Below are 19,983 nucleotides of genomic sequence, written 5' to 3' on the forward strand. Positions count from 1 at the left end.
TACATGTGGAGCACCAACCTTTATTGAGTAAAGCATAGTTTTTATTCTCTAAAAAACACAATGAGGAGATACAAAATGGTTTTCAAAATACTGAAAAGATGACACTTGTGTGTAAAATGTTTGATGATCGCATCAGTCAGACCTCCATTAATCATCAGTCTGTGGAAAAGTTTCAATGTTCTCAGCTGGAGGTTACTGTCCAGCTACAACGTTGATGTTTCTCCTCTCGTTTCAGCCAATGTTGGAGTCAGCAGCTGCTCTCGCGGGTGCTGAGTATTTGTGTTTGTAGAGCTTTCCTGGGGCAGATGTTGGTCTCTGACTGCAGCGGGACGGACGGGCGAAGCAGAAGGTCAGCGTGCTGCTGGAGCTGCATTCGTAGCTTCCCTCCTGGTCAGGAGGAGATCGGCGTGAGTGCAGGGGAACAATCTCACTGCAAAAACTGAATCTTAAGAAAGTAAAAAGGCCCTCGTTTTCGAGAAAAACATGTCCTATTTTCTTTCTTGTAAGAAAAATAATCTTATTAAGAAAACTTTTCAATAGCAATAATAGTTTAAAAAAGTGACCATTTTTTTTAGCCGGCTGGCAGACTTTTAAAGAAAATCTACCAATGGGATAACAATTTTTGACTTATTTCTAAGATAAGATAAAGACAAAGATACTTTATCGATTCCCAAGGGATAAATAAATTCAACAAAAAGGCCTCTTTTTCAATGCTCTAAAGTAAAATGTGTCTTTGACAGATTAACATCAAATTTTATTTGAGGCATCTGTTATTACAGAAAAAACGATACAAGTTATAATGAATAAAGTATATTTTTTGATACTTTGAACATAAATCATTTTGAAACAACAAAAAAATTCCTTTTTGGATGGTAATTCCAATGTTTTGCAGAAATTGAAGGTGATTGGGATGCAGAGTGCATTCATATTGCTAATGTCTCAATAAAACGTTAAATCTGAATCATCTTGAGGCTAAAAAATTTTTTTTAAACCCAAATGGAGGCCTTCTTAACAAACAAGTTATTGTTTGAGAGGACAAAATACTTTTTTCTTTTATTTTACCTTTATTTTGCCAGGACGTTTCTTGAAACTTTGGGAGGATTCAACACACATAAAAACGTAAAATCCTAAAAATAGAACAAATTTAAATGTTTAAAAATCTATCCATTCTGCAGAATCTGTATTTTTCTTTAATTTTTTCTTTTTTTTTGTTGTGTTCTGTTTGGATCACTGCAGCCTGTTTTTGCTTCAGATGAAGCAATGATTGACCTCTCTGCCATGACATGAAGGATTCCGTACAGAAAGGTGGATTTTTTTCTGCTGCTCACCTCTGTAGTGACGGTGCTGCTGCTCTGTCTGGTTCTGTGGCTCGGCCCGCTGCCCTTGTCCTCTCCCTGAGCCCTGCTGGTCTCTTCTCTCTGCTTCATGAACCTCTGGTTTACTATCCTGGTCACGCTGTCGTTCCTGTGCAACGCTGCAGCATGAGGTTTCGGCGGAACGCGCTCCAGGTTTTTGGCGCCGCCCTTGCCCTTCTGCCCTGACTCTGATGCCGTTTTGTCCGCCCGGCCGCTCACTCTGCGCAGGAACTCTGTTACCAGGCCACACCGGTTGGCGCCTGCAGACCTGCTGGGTGGCTTGGTGCTGCTGTTCTGCCCTGGGCCGGATCTCAGGCCAGAGTGGTTTTGGCGCGACAAACTCCACAGAGTTTGATCTTTGGGGGTGGAGGAGGTTAGGCTGGTGGAGAGGGGCAGGGAGGAATGTCTACGGTAAAGTTTAGGAGAGGAGGTTCTGGACCTCTCCACCCGGCCTGCTATCCCATCCAGAGAGGCGGAGATGTTCTGAGGGCGGGCTGAGAGCAGCGAGGATCCTGGGACTCTGGAGGGGCTGCTCCTCACCACAGACCCCGGAGTCCCATCTGTTTGTTGACCGACACTGACCATCTGTGGCTCCGTTTGGGTCTGGGTACCAGAGCAGGCCACATCCACGCAGCGGCCCACCGCCCTTCCTCTTCTCTGGGAGCCGCCTCGCACCGCCTGCCTCCAGCCGGCCGTCATCTCCTTCATGTCGTCGCTCAGGTTTGCAGAGGAGCCCAGACAGATCTGAGTCATGGAGGTGGGCGGCGTGAACCAAGGAGAGGAGGTGTCCCCCGATCCTCTTCCTGCACTCTGGCTCTTCAGCTGAGCCAGCTGGACTCTCCGGGCAGAGGGGGGGCTGTAGTAAATGCGGACGCCGGACTTCTCCGGAGCTGTGTTGCTTCTCCTCGCAGACGCCTGCTGAAGGTTAAGATCAGGGAAGCTGAGCGGCATGATGAGATGGTCCCAGGTCTTCACGGGGTCTTCTCTATCCACCTGAGCAGCCTCCTGGTTCAAATAGCACCAGTTCTTCCTCCTGGAGCCGTGTGGAGGAAACAGCCGTTTTGGTTGTTCACCTTTTGAGCTGCGGTTTCTGCAAAAAACACAAAAGAAACACCAGCTAAGAGTTTTACTGAAGTTCACTTGAATTTAAGAGTGTGTGGAAAACCACTGACCTGTGAAGTTCTGTGAGTCCCCCATCATGAAAAACATTAGAGATGGAGCGCTAAGGGACAGAAGAGACATAATCTGTCACATTTGAGCATTTCACTAAAGTTGGATTAAATAGTTGGACATTTAACCAGATGAGCATCTAAATTTAGCCTAAATTTAGTTTTTGGTGTAATTCAGGATAATCACTAATTATGAATTAAAATGTAAAAAAAAATAATAATCCAACAGTGTTGCCTCCTAAAACTGCTGGACAGCCTGCATAGGACATTATCGTTACTGTAGGCTAAATGTGATTATAGTTTGTGTGGTGAGAAGGAAGTAAAGTCTCTGAAACAGAATTCCGATCATTTATTAAATAATTTTCGTGTAGTTTCTTGTGCAGGTAGGAACAGTCGCCTAGGAGAAATGGGTTTGGAAATGTTTATTCTGTGCAATGTAGGGCAAATTGGGGAATTCGTGCAAAGGGTTTTGAGCACGCCTGGCCTGTTTGGCTGCTCCCTCCACGGGAGATTAGCCTAAATTTGCTGGCACGAGTCGTCTCGTGACCACTGCTCAGCTCTCAGGAGTTGTGGCCAAGGAAGGAGATCATCGGCGGGGCTTCCCACTAGGTCTGTGCACAGCCTCCGACACAGTGGAGGGTGGGGGGTGGGAGTGCTGCTGAAGGCAAAAGCTCACCTCAGCTTTCTGCCCTGGAGTCACTGCAGCCTTGCTGCTGTCTTGAAGCTCAGCACTGAGGTCTTGCAGCAGCCCGAGAAGCACTGGCAGCGCTTTGTCTCTACCCTGAGGGGGAAAAAGTTTTCAAAACATGCAAACTTTTCCAAACCAGTTTGTGGATTTTCTCAAATGTACCTCCTTTCCCTCCAGACCGAGCCCTTTAAAGTTCCACCACTGATGGAGGATCCAGAGGATCTGCAGCGACTGTCGCATCGTTGGATCCCCGCAGCTTTCCATGTCTGTTTCTTCCTCCTGCTTTGCGTTTTGCTCTCCCTCTGCAGTACACAGCTCCATGCTCTCATGTTTCATCTGTGACTCTTTGATGCTTTCTGCATCGGAGAAAACAGCGGAATTGCCGGCACCTCCATCCTTGTGAGCAGAGCTTTTGCATTCCTCTTGTTCTCCCAGAAGCCTCTTCATCCTTCTGGTAAAAGCCACCAGCATGGTCTGCAGCAGCTCCAAAGCTTCATTCAAAGGGCCATGAAACTTGCCGTTCGAGCTCAGGTCCAGCGGAGAAGTGGGAGCACAGGAGGGAGGCGAGCTGTGGCCATTTCTTAGAGGAGTCTTCAGGAGCTGAATGACTGAAGTCAAAATGCAGGAGTGATCTCTGAGAGCGACCAAAGTCTCATAATCCTTTACTGTCATCCTTTTCAGCTTTTCCTTAATGTTCTTGTTCTTTTCACTTTCCTGACTGTTAGCTGAGTCGCCACCTACATGACCGTCCCGGGTCACATGACTGACGGCGGGCGCCTGACCCCCTTTTCCTTCTTCTGACTCACACGTACTACCCTCTACATCCTTCTGCTGCACATTCACTGACCGGTTTTCCACTAAAGCATCTTCCTCCTCCCCTCCTCCTCCATCTACTTTCTCTCTGAGGTTACTCATTTCAGCTCGCAGCCCTCGGTTCTCCACCTCTAGCTCAACGATGCGCCGGCTCAAAAGCATGGCCTCCTCCTCCACAAGCTTTAGGTGAACTTTGACCTCTGCCTCCCGGGCTAAGGCGCAGTTTTGTCTGCCTTCAGGCGACTGGGCCGCTTCGGCGCCGCTGAACCCCGTTTGGTATTTGGCCAGCTCCTCCCGCATGGCCTCGCTCTCAGACACCAGCTTGGTGAGCTTCTTGCACATGAGAGCCAACTCCTCTTTGGCAAAATGGAGCTGGCACTTCAGATCAGCGCTGTCCTCCTTTCGGCAAACAGACAGGAGTGATGATGGGTCAGAAGTGAGAAGAGTTTGTCACAGGTGCAGCCATTTTTAGAGATGATGAGATCTGTCAAACCTCCATCTGCTGAGAAAGCCTCCTTTCTGCTTTCGTGCCTGGTGATTTCACACTCCTCTTCTTCAAAGAGATCTGCAGAAAAAAACATAAAGCAGTCTTTGGTTTAAAACTTGCTTTTTTGAAAAAGTTTGCAAGTTTTAGCCTTTTACTGAACTGAATTTGAGACATTTAAATACTTTAAACAGATTTTAAATCATCAAAACACAAGGAAAATTGTCAAACTTTAACCTTTTTAACATTTTTTTAAAGCAAAAAACTGTTCCACTTTTCACCACACTGCTCAAGCAAGACAAACTGAAAATATTAATTTGCAGTCGTATTACAAAAACGTAGGCTAAAAAAAACTTTTTTTCAAAAGGACTATCATTTTTCTGTATTTTTAAAAAGATGTCGGTCACCTTGACATCAAAATTTAGGTAATTGTTGCTCATTTGTATTTTGTTTCTAGTTGCTCCTTCCCTATTCCCCTTAAATTAATGTTTTTAAAATTATGCATAAAGTTATAAATATTATTACCCTTTAAAGAACAATGTTAGATTGGGATATGTCAGTCAGACCGCAAGGGGGAAGTGCAGCCGAACACTTCATCCTATCCTTCACCTGGTGAGGATCATAGAGTAGGGATGGGTAACCAAAGCTTCATGAAGCATTGAAGCTGTTCATCCAATTGGTTCTTTCTAGTTCAATGCTTTATTTTCTTTAGCAGGATATCTGCTCTCCAAACTGTCTCCCAACTCTCCCTGACTGTAGCTGTCAAAACTCATGTCACAATCAGAACCACTTCATGAATCAGTCGTGTGGTACAGCTGGGCAGCAAAGCTTCAGATGTCATCATTTTCGCTACCTTTCTTAAACACTTTAGCTGTTGAACTTATTTTCCTAGTTTAACAATGTTTCTAAACTTTTGAACCCTCTCTGATGCTTCGGCATATGAATCATTTTGCATCGGATGCAGTTTTCTACCATCCATCAATTTGTGCCGCAAAAGCTTCTGAAAGGCTGAAAGGCTGCAAAATATTTTTAATTAGTCAACATGCTTGTTTCTTCTCTGAAAATTTAAAGACGGAAAACATGCATGCGTCTTGTTTCTTTATCCATCAAGTAACAATTTTCTTTTCTTTCACTTCTTTCCAGCTTCATCAGTTTAGCAGCCGGAGCACGAGAGCATGTAAGCCTCTTTCCTGAAGCCGGTTTCCCTCTTAAACACAAGCCAGGCTGTCTGTGTTAAAAATAGAAACCTTTATAGTCTGTCTGAAAAGGTGAAAGCACAAGGACTGCAGAGACTTCAGTGTTAGAGGGCGTCAAGGCTCAGTAGAAAGACTATACTCTGCCCTGACATGTGATATATATGAGGTGGAAAATATTCTCTTAATTCTTTTGTCTTTTCACTGCTCTTCAAGAGGATTTCCTTGCTGTTCTGCAAGTTTGCAGCTCTGTTATCACCTGACATCACAACACATAATTTCCACTTTAAACAGCAGCACGAGCATCTAAAAAGCTCCTTCTCCAACACATTCGTCTACTATGTGCTTCTGGATTAGGTAATCTAAGTGGATTTCCCTGTTGGGATCAAAGGAACTGGCAGCTGTCTCACTGGGGTGGGCCAGCATGAGATCAAACCGAAGCACCGAAGCCCGGATAAAACTAAACACGTGTCAGCTGAAGGCGCCGGGCCTCTCCTAGGTGAATGAAGGAGCTGCAGGAATAAAAGGCAGTTTGAGAGATAAGTCTTTGTGTCAGGGCGTTGATGAAAGCACACTCGTGGTGGTTGTAGGTTACTGTATCGACTCCTTTCTTTTCTAAAGCCATAATACTTGCTGATCCAGATTTAGCCGAGCTTAATGCAAACAGAAAAAGAGAGCGGGAGTCTATTTTAGTAATCTCTTGCACCCTCTCTGCCTTTTTTTCTGTCCGCTCAGCTCAGCTCAGCTGTGCTAAGAGTTCAGGCCTCAGCATACCAGGCTGCTTCACCCGCCTCCGGCACCAGGCAGCTGCCAGCCGAGCCCCTCCTCTGATATCAGCCATCGGCTGCAGGGTCGTGTGTCTCCTGACATTGAGGTGACGCAGGGAGGAGAGGGACAGCTGGCAGGATGGGTGCAGCTGTGGGTAATGAGAGAGGATGCTTGATCAGAGCGGTGGAGGTTTGAGAAGGCTGGGTTAGATTTTTGTTTCTATATTGGATCAAGTTGAATATCCAAACAGATTGTGTTGATTTATACTGTTTAGTCTATGCATACATTTCTTTGTTTTCATCTAATGGATTTTGCTTTTTTTCTAAAAACATATCCAGTAGGAACTAAACTCCAACTAAAATCCTAAATGTTATTATTTCTTGTCTTATCCATCAATTCTTCTCATTTCCTGTGAAAGATACATTATGGTGCCATAAAGTGAACAACTTAAGTAGAAACTAGAAAGCTTTACAGTTTTCTTTCTTGGATCAAATGTGATCTAAAGCACAAAGGCGTACAAAAGAGCACAAAAGATGAAACAAACGTTAAAAAATATTTTACTAGCTCACAAATCCATTAAGAAAATGTCTTGAATTTCAAATACTCAATCCTGCATTAATGCAGTTGAAACCAAGAGGTTAAAAGACATCCCAAAAGAGGCTGAGAGGCTTTCGTATGAAGCTACGCTCATGCTGTCCTAAGAAATTAGTGCTCAAGCGTCCACCTATATGTAAAGTCTACAGTATGTAACCGCATGTACAATACAGACCAAAAGTTTGGACACACCTTCCCATTCAAATGAATGGGACGGTGTGTCCAAACTTTTGGTCTGTACTGTACATGCACGTCTTTGGCTTCTGCGTCCAAAACTCTTGGGTTAATGCGTAGCAACACAAGTTTCTACGACTATTTTCAGGGTCTACGTACGGAGCGTGCGGCCGTTGAACACGCATTTGAAGTTAAAACAGGTCAGACTGACCAATCAGGGACTCAGACTTGGTAGTGAGAATTGGATGATGTCCCTTTTAATTCACTGAAATGTCAACCGTTTAAATTCATCATGGAGGAGAAATTAATGTGCCCTGATGGAATTATATGACATCAAGTCTTTCACATATCAGAATAGAGCTGTGAAAGAAAAAGCCTGGAACAGGATTTGCCAGATTTGCACTGCTACGGCATTTCACAACAAGCTTCTCCCAACTGTAGATGGTGGACATGCGCTAGTATCCGGTAGTGACAGTCCAGTGTGAACACAATGGGCTAAACACACGTTCAAGAATGTGCGTTTAGCGCCTTAAAGAAGGAATTTCTTTCTAATTTGTTTTAAAGAAGTTTTGCTGTTTTTGTAAAATGACAAACGCTGCATCAACAAAAATAAAAATGTATCAGTAAAGCACAGTGAGGGAAGTATCATAGTTTGTGAAATTTAGGTTTAATGAGGAGTTGGATGGTTTCCCATGATTGATACAATGTCAAATGCTGCACCATGTTGGTAAATTCATAGAGAAGCCTTAAAATATCTGCTAAAATTAAAAATGGGTCATGTTCCACTAAAAAGTACACAAATAAATACACTTTTTTATCCAATCAAAGTGAAACCCGAACTCACTTAACCGTGGAAAAAAATTGCAACAAAACAGTAACTATCATTCAAAATCACCTCTCTGGCTTTCTCCACCTCAGATTGGAGGACCTGATTAGCCACCTCCAGCTCCTGCGTCCTCTCCCTCAGTGCCTCATTCTCCCACTCCAGCTGAGCATTTTTCTTCTGCACCACCTCCAGCTCGTTGTACAATCGGAAGGACACACTCTTTGCAACCTGCAAACGCAACAAAAACACAGCTAGAGCTCCAGTGGGGAGAGACGTGATTCCACTGATGAACTTTATTTGTGGAAAATTCTTCCCAGCAGTTTTGGTTTGACTGGCGCTGGCTGACTTTATGAGCAAATTCTTGTGACAGGAATTCACCGCATGTGTGGATGGAGGGCAGAAACAGGGAGGCTGCTGGGAATCCTACACCACGAGCACATGAATGCTGGGTCGAGCCAGGATGAGTCAAGGCAGGCTGCACTAACAGAGCCAGAATTTTTGGGTTTCTGATGCTGATTGGTCTGTTTCTGCTGTTTTGTTCCAGCAATGAACAACTCACACCACATGCTCCACTACACACTGACAAAAAAACGTCTGTGTGTGTCCTGACTAACAGCAGGGAGTCTTTTAAAGCACGGCGACTACCATTAATCACTCTGGTCTCTTGTGTGTAGCCAGACAGGCAATAATGAGAGTAACACTGAGGCATTTGTGCTATTCTCCATAAGAGAACGTTTGACTGGTTTCTGGTAACGAATGAGTTTCAGATTACAGACTTTTATGTCGTGCTCCAGGCTCCTGACCAGCTCCCCGTCCACCAGCCCAGTCTGAGCCACCCGGATGCTGCGGCGCTCGGCTTTGCGGAGGCGGTACTGGAGGATGCGACAGGTCTTGTTGGCCTGCTCCAGCTGCAGCTTCAGTTCCTGCAGCTGGTACACCTCCTCCTCCTGGAACATGTCTCGCATCTCCAACATCTCACAACGAAGCTCCTCCACCTCATCCTGAGAGAGAGAAAAACAAGATAATGTAATTCTGAAATTTTCCAACCAAACGTCACTGACTTTTCTTTAGACTTGATGGGGTGATTGGGCCAACTTTGGGACACAGAATCCTTTTTTCTCAGACTTGTTTCTTGGAAGTTGAAATTAACTCAAGTAGGGATCTGAGCAGATAATAAAGAGAGTAATCACATTTGCATTCCACTCAGATCTACTTAGATCAGGGGTCTGCAACCTCCGACTCCTTGCAGTTATTTTACAGCTCCATTGTGAAAAAGAAGAAGCTTAAAAAAGTAACTGTTAAGTAATCAGTTAAGTTTAAAAAAGTAAAGAAATTTAAAAAATATATATTTTGTCTTTATGTTTGTTTTAGTTTTGCCCTAAAAAACAGTAGTTTATTTATATTGATCATAGTAACAGTAACGTAAATACAAATTAGTGTTTTGTTTTTCTAGGGTGAACTTCGTTGCTCCTATAGGATCGTGGTCAGTGAAAAATTAACCAGAATGACTCTGTAAGTGTTAAAGACTGCAGAGCCCTGATTCCCATGTTTCATTTAATGTCTGTCAGAGTTACATACCAGTTAAAGCTCCTCCATGAAGCTCAGATTCCATGTTCTTCAACTGCAATAAAATACCCATTTTCTGGCTATTCTTGTTAGAACTCATCATAGAAATCTCTGATTTTCATCTGGTTGAAATTTAAGATTATTCTTGTTTTTTTTCTGAATGCTTCGCATTTCCTACATCTGCATGTTTGATTTCATCTCATTTGGTGTGATTTCTTTCACATGTTACACGAAATATCTTCCTGAGTTTTGTAAATGTCAATACAGATTGTTGTATAGAAGAAGTGTCTGGTGTTAATAAGCAAAGATCTGAACATTTTGTTGAGAATATGTCTGTTCAAATTCTTGGTCAGTCTCTGATTTTTCTATAACTTTCATACATTTTTAGAGGAAAAAAGTTACTTACTTTCAAATACTCATTCTCCGACCTCAAGTCTTCCACCTCCCTCATGAGGTGGTCGGTGGTTTCCCCCATCATGAGATCCATGATCGCCCCCGCGGAGGTGACCAAGCGGAGGTCTCCTCCAGCTGCATCCCGCCGGAGCGCGCAGACTCCTCCCGGCGCGCGTGGTTTGTCGTGGCGTGTTCTCGGAGTCTCATAAGCCCCGCCGTCGATCCAGCTTAAGTCGTTATCGCTGGTCGGTGAGGCGCGCTTGTTATCCTCCGAAGTGCAGTCAGAGATCTCCGAGCTGCTGTCCGAGGAGGAAACTTTCCCAGACGCGCAGCCGGAGTCCTTGCTCAAGTCCTCGGAGGCGTTGCTGGCGTCAGACAGCTTTCTCTGCGCGCAGGCTCCGACATTTGGAGAAACTACTTTCCCCTCGATTCCCGCTGCTCCCGTGACCACTGAAGCCTCCCGCTGATTTGTCTTCACAGAAGAGCATCTTTCTGCATCTTTGGATGACGGCTCGTTCCTCTTCTTTCTCTGAACCGAGATCTGCTTGTGCGTCTTGGATTGCGTCTGGCTGCCGAGCGCAGACTTTGCGCTCCTGTCACCGTCCTTGGTCATGGTCTCTTTGACCCGCTCTGCACTAGGATTGTGTTTTTTTAACTCCACATCAGAGTGATTTATTCATCTGCTGCGCTCAGTGTACGCGATCCGCCCAGCAGCTCTGATCCCAAACACTGAAGGTCTCTAGCTCTCAGATAAGCGCAGCACTGACTGACTTCCGGTTGCAATAACTTGCCTTCATTAAAATACAGTCCAGGTTTGGTCTTTTTTTTAGTAAGTTATAGGATGTTGCGTTTTCCACAAATTGTGTTAAAATTGGACTTACTAAGGACTTGTACACCAAACACAAGCGGTTAGTTTGTCCAGCCTTTAAGGAGCAAACACACTTATTCGTACTCCATCCATTTTTCAGTTTTCAACTCTTTCTTGACATGTTTTAAGAAGTAATTTATTAATAAAATAAACGTGTGATAAATCACGTATTTTATGTAAAATAATTGATAAAACCGCAAAAAAAAACTATTTTTCATGTAATGACTCTATATCACTTTTCTTTAAATTTTTGGTATAAAGTTTTCCTCAAACAGGTTTCCTGAGTGAAGCTGCCACCTGGTGGAATAGTCTTTAAAGCGACACTGAATCAGACTCTTTATTTCTTCTATCTTTTTTTCTGTTAACACAAATGTATTTATTGTCAATGTTCAAATAAAAAATAAGTAGTGAAAATCAATCCCAGGAGGGTATACCAAAGGTAACAGAATTCCTTAAAATATATATATATATATATAACACAATTTAAAAAGTCATTAAAAAACGTTAAACTATATCACAACAAACTCAGAGGCATCACAATTCTTGACAGCTCTAAGTTCTGAAGAAAATCTCATAGATCTGATTTAATTTCAACGAACATATGGCGTTTTTAGATAAAATTTTTGCATGTGTAGATATGAAACAAAGCTATTATAAATAGATTCATTATATGAAATTGTTTTCGTTTTTTCCAGAATGGTAGAGAGTCTAACCTCTTTCAAAGGACTGAGTTTTAGAGTCCAGGCGATGTGTGGAGGTGAGCCTGACTATATCTAGCCGGTACCTCTCACTCAAGCTCAGGCTCCTTCCCTCCGTAGGGTGGCTGGGTGACCCCTTAGAGATGGGGGGAGAAGCTTCGTCACTCCGAAGAGCTCAGAGTAGAACTGCTTCTCCTCCTCAACAAGTGGAGCCAGTTGAGGTCGCTTGGGCATCTCGTCCGGATGCCTCCTGGACGTCTCCCTGGGGAAGTAATCCGGGCATGTGGGTGAATGCCCCAGGGAAGACCTAGGACACGCGGGGGAGACTACATCTCTTGGCTGGCCCGGGGAACGACTCGGGATCCCCCCAGAGGAGGGGGAGGAGGTGGCTGGGGCGAGGGAAGTCTGAGCATCTTTGCTTAGACTCCTGCCCCCCGCGACCCGGTCCTGGATAAGCGGAGGATTTTTGCTTTTTGTGTGAGAGCTGTTGACATTGTAGAACGTTACACAGCACAAGGGAAACCACTGGGATGTTTACCAAGCACCATCCAGCTGTGAAGCAGGTAATCAGTGAGTCATGTTGTAGATTGGTCCTAAAAACATCTCAGCTTGTGATTCACCAAAGGTCCAGATTTTTTCTTGGACTTTAAAAGTTTAGAAATTCTACCTCATTGGATTTTTGGGTCAGAAATGTTCATCTCTACACACAAATGTTATGGCAATTTTCAACAGTTGATCATTTCCTGAGATCTGAACTAAATATTGAAAGCAGCATTTAAAACAGCAGAGGCACCAAAGCAGATGTGACTCAGCCCTCCTGTTGCAATGGAAACATTATTGCGTTGTAAATAACAGAAAGTAGCTCAACATGTTATAAAGATTCTAGTTTTCCCCTCAATTTTATTTTAATCAAAACACTGTTCACTCATCCAATGTATGTGTCCAAAAAGGACAAGAGTGACAGATAGATAGATATTTTAGGAAGAAAAAATGGGGACTAGTTCCTGAAATATAAGGGTAGTTGTTTTTCTACCTCTGACTCTCGTTCCTCCTTTTCATTAAAGGGCGGGGGGGGGGGGGCACTATGGGCTTTAACCTCCAAATATGAAGTAGTTAAGCAAGGGCAACGATTAAAAAGCAATTCAAAAATATTTACACAATTTTGTGAAAACTTGCTATTTTGCAAAGAAAGTTTGTTTCAAATGTGGATTCTTTTGCAATATTTATTACTTTTTAGCAGTCTTTTTCCCTGTGGTTTTATTGTTGCAGTGTTTTTCAGATTATAGAAATGGTTTATTGTGTATTTGTTTTCCAGTTTGAATGCAAAATTATGAAGTTTCACAATTTAAACTGTGTTTTACACAAGTATGTTTTATCCATGTGTAGAGAATGGGAGATAATCATTGGAAATGTGTATTACATATTTAACAAATGCATTATAAATACCGAAAGCGTATTAGTTTTATTAATGAATTCATACTGATGTGCAATAGGAATTACTTTGTTCTGTTTTTCTAGTTCCCAACTGGCCGGTGATGTGATTGGCTGCTACAGTTGTCAATCACGATGCCCTTGACGCCCACTTCCGGCAGGCGTCAGAAGGCATAGTGTTTTAGCTTGTGTCCAGGTGAATTTGACCCTTTTTTTCCAAAGGTATAATAAGCAACTCCCTTTGTGTTTGTTTGTGTGAGAGTCCGCCTCGCTCTGTCGGTGACCGTGATGATGTCATTTCCTAATTTTTATTCCAGGCGACGTTTTATCCCACAGCAGCTGCGATGCTAACGGCTATCAAGCTAGCCACAGAGCTAGCCGCTGCTGGCGGCGCTCAGCTGTTGTAGTTTTGCTCCTCGGAAACACGACGCGCTACTGACTGTAACGGGCTGTCCGTGTTGCAGGGCTGCCGTCCGGCTGTCTGGGATGCTCGGAGAGAGCGGCTGCGCGGCAGGGACCGGGCCGGCGTTGGAAACATGACCGCTGAGTAACGTCTAGCTCTGCTTTACCCACTATAACTCAGCATGAACAGCGAAGAGGAATTTTTCGACGCTGAAACAGGTGAGGCCGCGCTTCCAGCCGGAATGTGTCATTTTTTTACACGTTTGTCAGTCACCCACCCGTCCTCCTGTCCTCCCGATCAGGGCTGGAGTCAGACGATTCCTGTGAAGTCAGCTTCAAAGATGCGCTGCTGTTTGACAGGAAGCAGGTGACGGGAAGCAGACAGGAGAATGGCATGTGGGAGCGCAGGTGAGAAATCACAGGCGTGGGGAAGAACACTGCAAGAGAGCCCTCAAAAAGGGGTGTGTAGGCTGAATTAGGTAATCAAGTACCACTGAATTTAAAGACCTTTGCAGAAATATAACTTTTATGTGGTTTAAACTAAAAGCCAGTCATAAGCAGTGTTTATATAATCATTTGAACGATTTAATTCATACAATAATTTGTGGTTGTTGATTCAGTCGTTAGTTTGAACGATCGGATTCGCTCTGATTCACTGACCGAAAGTCGATCCAAGACATCTTTAGTCAAAAGTTCATCCAGTGAGACTCTACCACACTGTGTGGTCACAACACTAGCAAATATTGATGCCAAAATGTAGAAGGTTCTTTTGTTAAACATATTTAAACAAATGGAATTCAGAGCTTTTGTTCAGACATAGCACACTTCCTGAGGAAGCAAAAAAACAGTTTTTAAGGTCCTAATCTGTCAGTTACTATGTTGCGGTTGTGAACAATAATTAGTCTTAAAAAATTGTCAGATAAATGCATCTAAACATTAAAGAAAAACACAATTAGAAATAATAGACCACAGCAAGAATCAAGTTTCTCATGCACGAGGGAGAGGAGCAAATGTGTTGGAAAAGGTCCACCACGTTTCTCTTCTCAAAGGTCTGCCCCTCCCTGTGCTGCTTTTATTAAGAACACAAGTGGGAGGTAACAATTCAAGACAAAGACAAAAAGTTCATTAGGGGGTGTCGTCAAATGACCCTTTTGGTTGGATTCTAACTTCAAACAGTATCACTTATCAGCTGAGGACAGTGTGTCGTAAAACCCCCCTGTTCCTGGCTGGGCATGATAAGCAGATGACCAAACACACAGAACTGTTTTCAGAAGAGGTAAAAAGGTCAATCTGAGTTAACATTTAAAGAAATACATTTAAACAATGATAATAATAAAACAAATTCCTTCACATACTCCCTCCTGTTTATCATTGATAAATGTTAAAATCTCACATCCAATATCACATCTCTTTTCAGTTTTCTGTGACATCTTCATTTTCATAACACTATCAATTTACACTCAGATGAGAAGTTTTTTTTTTTTTTTTCAAGTAATTTCAATTTCAAAATCATTACAGTCATCTTGTTCTCCCTTTAATAACAAGTTGTATTCTTAAATCATAGGAACACTTTGTAGTCCACCATTCACTGCTCTGGAAATCATAGATTGAATACAAAGAAAAAATGCACATAGTGAACACACAACATATGATCAGTACCATAAGAATAGGTGTCACTATTTTTAACAAAAGTTGCCACCAGGAACCAAAAGCAAACCAGGAGAAGAAATCCCAAGATTGGGGTTTCCTGTCATCCTGCATTGCCTGTTGAACCTATTCAAGTTGATGTAATGCTTCAGTGATGCTGTGACCTTCATTGGTGTTGTCAGGAATAAATGTACAACAGGTATCATTTAACATCTTACAAACACCTCCCTCCTGAGCAACCAATAAGTCCAAAACCAATCTGTTCTGTAGAACCATAAGTCTCATGCTTGACATTTCTTCACTATAGCCTTTAAATGCTTTAATTGTAGCGTTCAAAAATAATCCTAATCAATAATCAATGGTCTCAATTCTGAGGGCATTTTTAGCATTTCCAACCTAGGGAAACAATGCCATAGTTACCTTTTCCCCAGTATTCCAGTGTTCATGGTCTTCAGGTACATGTGATCCCCAAATGGAATCATGTGGCTTGACATCAATAAGGTTACGTCTGTAGCGCAGGTGAGGCTCATGGACTGCAGAAACTATGAAAGTGTGACCTGTGACCTTTACAGAAGCACAAATCCCACTCCAGTCTCTAGGCAGACTGAGGTAGAGGGCCTGCCCACATAACCAAAACATTTGATCAACCACATAAGTACCATTGTTACCTGGCATTAAATCTGGATTAGATCCAACACAACATCCTCTGGGGCAGGGAACAGCATAACCATGGGAAACTCTGTCATTGATTATCTGGACTGTGAAGGGAACAAGAAGTTCATGACACATCTTTATCGGCAAAGTTCCTAAAAACTCTGTGCCATTGTTAGTTACACAATGTGGAAACACAGTTCCTGGTTCCACACTAGCATATGGAGCTAATGATTTTGTCAATTTCAGTTTTTTAAACTGATACAAACTCTTACAACTCGGTCTTACAAGAGTTCCATTTGAAGTGGTGACGGCTCCAGTACTAATATACCCTCTGGTACTATATTCAATAACACAGTCGCTTTTCCACTCAGAAAATTGCTTTGCCTGCAAATTAGGATGTAGGGATGAAGCTTCAATTACAGAACAAACATAGCAATCCGATCTATTCTTTTCCTTAGCCAGTAACATAACATACCTATACCAAGAATTTGTCATATACAGGTGAGTTATGTTCATTTTTGGACTATTCAAAACATCATGTTCATCAATACTCAGCCATCGTCGAGAAATGTTTCTTTCCTCACTGGTGGTTCTTCTTGCGGGTGGATAATGATTCCAAAAGAATCGAATCCATGTGGTTGCTCCTGTCAGGAATAGCAGGAACAGTAAACAAAATAAACTGTCTCTTAGCCCAGTTGGACACGCCATGGTGGATATGTACCTATCTTCGGGAGGGAGAGGTTACTAGCACATCACCTCCTCAAGTCCTCTAACAGTGTAGGATCCGTGTAGTGCAAAAGAGTTCTGGTGTGCTTTCTTCCCTAAGACTAGGTGGATGTCTCGGCTTCGCTGACGTTGAGACAAGCAGCTTCTATACAGCTGCCTCCCTTTGTAGTCAGACTTCCCCACCTAGCAGTTGGAATTAGCCTCACCCAGATGCTTTTTCTTGCAGTGTGATAGATGGATCCAAGACGTCCTTTCAGCAATCTTTACAGCTGTTGGTGTAGTCAGCAGGACTTGGAATGGCCCTTCCCCCCGTGGGCTGGACCAACATTTCCTTTTTATGGCCTCCACAAACACCCAGTCACCAACCTGCACTGGTGAAGTGTCCTGTGGAGATAAAAAGGAATCTGGCACTTGATTTGTCCTTTGCACATCTTTAGTGGTAAACATTTTTCTCAAATAATCCACTAAATTTGCATCATCATCTGGAGAATGTTGCTGTGTAGGATCAAGGTCTGGTAACCTATAAGAACGTCCATACAACATTTCAAAAGGCGTTAAAGGTTGACCTGCTGTGCGTGTGATACGCATGCTTAGTTAAACTAAGTCTATGCAGTCAGGCCGCTGTCTGTTTGTCTCTTACATGCATTTCTTTAACTTTGATTTGATAGTGCTATTAGTTTTCTTAACTAATCCTGCACTCTGTGGGTGATAACTACAATGTCTCTTTAAATCAATACAAAGATGTTGAGCCATTTTGTCTATCACTTGATTTACAAAATGTGTACCATTATCACTTCTTATCACTTGTGGTATGCCAAAAGTTGGGATTATTCTTTTACAAATAGCTTTAGCTACTGTAATAGCATCTTGTGTTGCACATGGAAAAATTTCAACCCATTTGGAAAATGCATCAATAATCACTAAACAATATTTCAATCCCTTGCTTTTATTCAATTCAATAAAATCCATAAGGATTGTATGGAAAGGAAAAGTTCGTTCAGGAAATTTTCCTCTCTTAGGTGTAACATTGCCTTGGGGATTATGACGCATACATGTAACACATTGTTTACAAAAATTTTTTGAATAGAGAATAAATCCATAAATTGTTTAATATTTCTCTAATAAATTCATCCTCCCCCCTGTTGAATCATGGCAAAGCCCATGACTCAAAATTGCTGCCCATTTGTACATGGATTTTGGTAAAATAGGTTTTCTTTCTGTGCTGACATAAAGACCTTGTTCTAACTTTGCTCCCTTTTTGAAACACAAATCTTTTTCTTATTGTAGTGCGCTGTGTTGCATTTCTTTTAAAACATCAGCGGGTGCATCTGCAGTCACATTCTCATTTGTGCATATTTCTACATCTTTTGTTGCAGCTTGCTTTTCTGTTGCATCTGCAAAGGCATTTCCTTTAGAAATATGATCTGTTCTTCGTGTGTGTCCCTCGCATTTACATATTGCCACTTTAGATGGTAACATTACAGCAGTCAATAATTCCTTCAGTAAGTCTACATGCGTTATTGGTTTTCCTGTTGATGTTTTAAACCTTCTGATCTTCCACTGTTGACAAAATAAATGCACTGTAGCAAATGCATATTGGCTATCAGTGTAGATTGTAACTGGTTTATCTTTAAACAGTTTGCATGCTTCAGTTAAGGCTGTCAACTCTGCTGATTGTGCTGAGGAATTTCCACACAGGGGTCCTGCCTTCAGAACCTTATCTTGAGTTACAACAGCAAAACCCACTTTGTTCCTGCCTGTCTCATCTTTCTTCGCTGACCCATCAACAAAAACTATTTCTCTTTCAGTGAGATCTAAAAATTCATCACTAATTGGTTGAATTTCTAGTTCAGATTCATCTTTTATCTTGTTATTTCTTTTACCATCTAATCAATCTGATTTCTTCCTTTCAGGACAATCTCTCTCTCCCAATGATCTCTCTGTCCACAAATCCAACATCCATCATCAACTTGCTCTGACCCTCTGTTGCCACTTCCTCTAAACCTTCTTCAAAAATTTTCTTTAAAATTTCCTTTTCCACGACCACGATTTCTTCCTCTCTTCACATTCCTTCCAAAAAACACATCACTACTTTCCTCCTGCCAAAAGGTATCTACACTTTGATTTCTAAATTTCTTCTTATTCACCATCACTTTTTCTGCATGAACAGCAAAATTCATAAACTGTTGTAGTGCTCCTGTAGGTAGATCAATGTAATGCTTCCTTATCCAGTCTGCAATCTCTGGTCTCATAGCTTGCAGTAAGGCTTGTTTCAGCTGCTGTCTATAGGCACCATCATCATTATCATCATCTCTGAGTCCACTGTTAGCTTTAAAAACTTCTTCAAATCTGACTCTAAAATCAGACACTAACTCTCCATCTTTTTGTTTAGTTTGACCAATCTTTCCATAATCAGGTCTCATTGGAAAGGCTTCTCTAATTCTTTGTCCTAAAAGTGTAAGACTTTGAATTAACTCTTGACTGTTATGTGGAAGAGGTCTGGGTGGATCGTCATCATTCATAGGATTCCAATTTCCCTTTACTTTTGCCCAGTCTGCTTTCATAGCAGTCATCCATGCTTGTTGACATTCAATGCCATTCAGATGATAAGCTCTCTGAACTTCCATCATTTGCTCATGAAAATCATGTGGATTTTCCCTGTGAGAGATAACTCCCTCTACTGCCTTCTTAACATCCTCCACTGTCCAGGTCCTAAACACAAGAAGTGTAGGTCTCTGGCCATCTTCTCCAGCTCTAGGATTGGGCACTTCAATCATTGGAAATGTCTCAGCAATTTCAGATGACCCTCCAGCTTCTTCCAAACCAACCCCCATAGTTTTACTCCATTCAAGTTTTTTCCCTTTTCCTCCTAACATTATTTTTTCTTTTTCTGGTTTATTTAAATCAGTCACTGGTGGGTTAAAACCCGTCAACAGAGGAGCATTTGTCCCCTGGTAGGGAGGAGGTGAGAAATCAGCTGGTTTCTGCTCTCCCCCCCTTTCATCCTGCCCCTGCTCGGTCTGCAGCCTGCTGCAGCCAGCTGTTGCAGGGGTCTGAGTCGCACATCTGATTTATCCTACTTTTTTTTAGCAATCAGACATGCTTATCTAGTTTTACTTTTCTGAATGCCACCCTTTATTTTTCGTTGCTTCATTTAACCACAGTTTTGCACAAATTAATTCTTCACTATTTTTTTTTGTTTCTTTTGTATTTTTTATTCTGTTTTTAATTTGTAACCTTTGAACTAATCCAGTACATTCCCCTTAAAATCCTAGTTTTTATCCCATTTTATCAAGAATGTAGTTGAATCTGGATGAACCTCTTTCCATATATATTTTTTCATTTGAATTCCCCCATTTTTTTTCTTTTTTCTTTTATTTATGTTAGTCACAGAGCGTGATCAGAACCAACAGAGAATTTCTCTCAGGACCGAATTTCACTCCCCGTGCAACAAGCTTCTAGGTCAGACCTATTGTCTGATCCGGTCACACGTTTAGGGTCCTCCCAGGAGCAAAACACGTTTTAGACTCTGGG

At 42.3% G+C, this 19,983-nt stretch overlaps 2 protein-coding genes across 6 annotated transcripts in view; one reads left to right on the forward strand and one right to left on the reverse strand.

Moving 5' to 3' along the window:
- LOC101175320 (protein SOGA1) lies at positions 1–13,782 on the reverse strand. Of its 3 annotated transcripts, none has more exons than XM_011477508.2 (9): positions 13,701–13,782; positions 8,841–9,065; positions 8,134–8,292; positions 4,519–4,590; positions 3,375–4,424; positions 3,201–3,305; positions 2,528–2,577; positions 1,329–2,445; positions 1–387 (listed from the first exon to the last, which is right to left on the reverse strand). In XM_011477508.2, exons 2-9 carry the CDS (start codon positions 9,036–9,038, stop codon positions 232–234), a joined length of 2,907 nt encoding a protein of 968 aa, XP_011475810.1. In that variant the 5' UTR covers positions 9,039–9,065; positions 13,701–13,782; the 3' UTR covers positions 1–231. The 3 variants fall into 3 exon arrangements, with proteins under 3 accessions (XP_011475810.1, XP_011475809.1, XP_020560506.1); XM_011477507.3 differs by lacking the exon at positions 13,701–13,782 and adding an exon at positions 10,037–11,071; XM_020704847.2 differs by lacking the exons at positions 1–387; positions 13,701–13,782 and adding exons at positions 419–1,127; positions 10,037–11,072.
- Positions 13,132–19,983, forward strand: part of LOC101170760 (oxysterol-binding protein-related protein 2) — a 20,905-nt gene continuing 14,053 nt past the window's right edge. Inside the window, exons 1-3 of one of the 3 annotated variants that reach the window (XM_023956813.1) lie at positions 13,132–13,242; positions 13,485–13,641; positions 13,725–13,830. In XM_023956813.1, the coding sequence (XP_023812581.1) occupies positions 13,605–13,641; positions 13,725–13,830 (143 nt within the window). In that variant the 5' untranslated portion in view covers positions 13,132–13,242; positions 13,485–13,604. Of the gene's footprint in view, positions 13,243–13,484; positions 13,642–13,721; positions 13,831–18,362; positions 18,559–19,983 lie in introns of those variants that run through there. The other 2 variants (XM_023956814.1, XM_023956815.1) reach the window with 2 other exon arrangements.

Source organism: Oryzias latipes, chromosome 7 (assembly GCF_002234675.1).
Source record: "Oryzias latipes chromosome 7, ASM223467v1".
Classification (NCBI taxonomy): Eukaryota; Metazoa; Chordata; class Actinopteri; order Beloniformes; family Adrianichthyidae; genus Oryzias; species Oryzias latipes.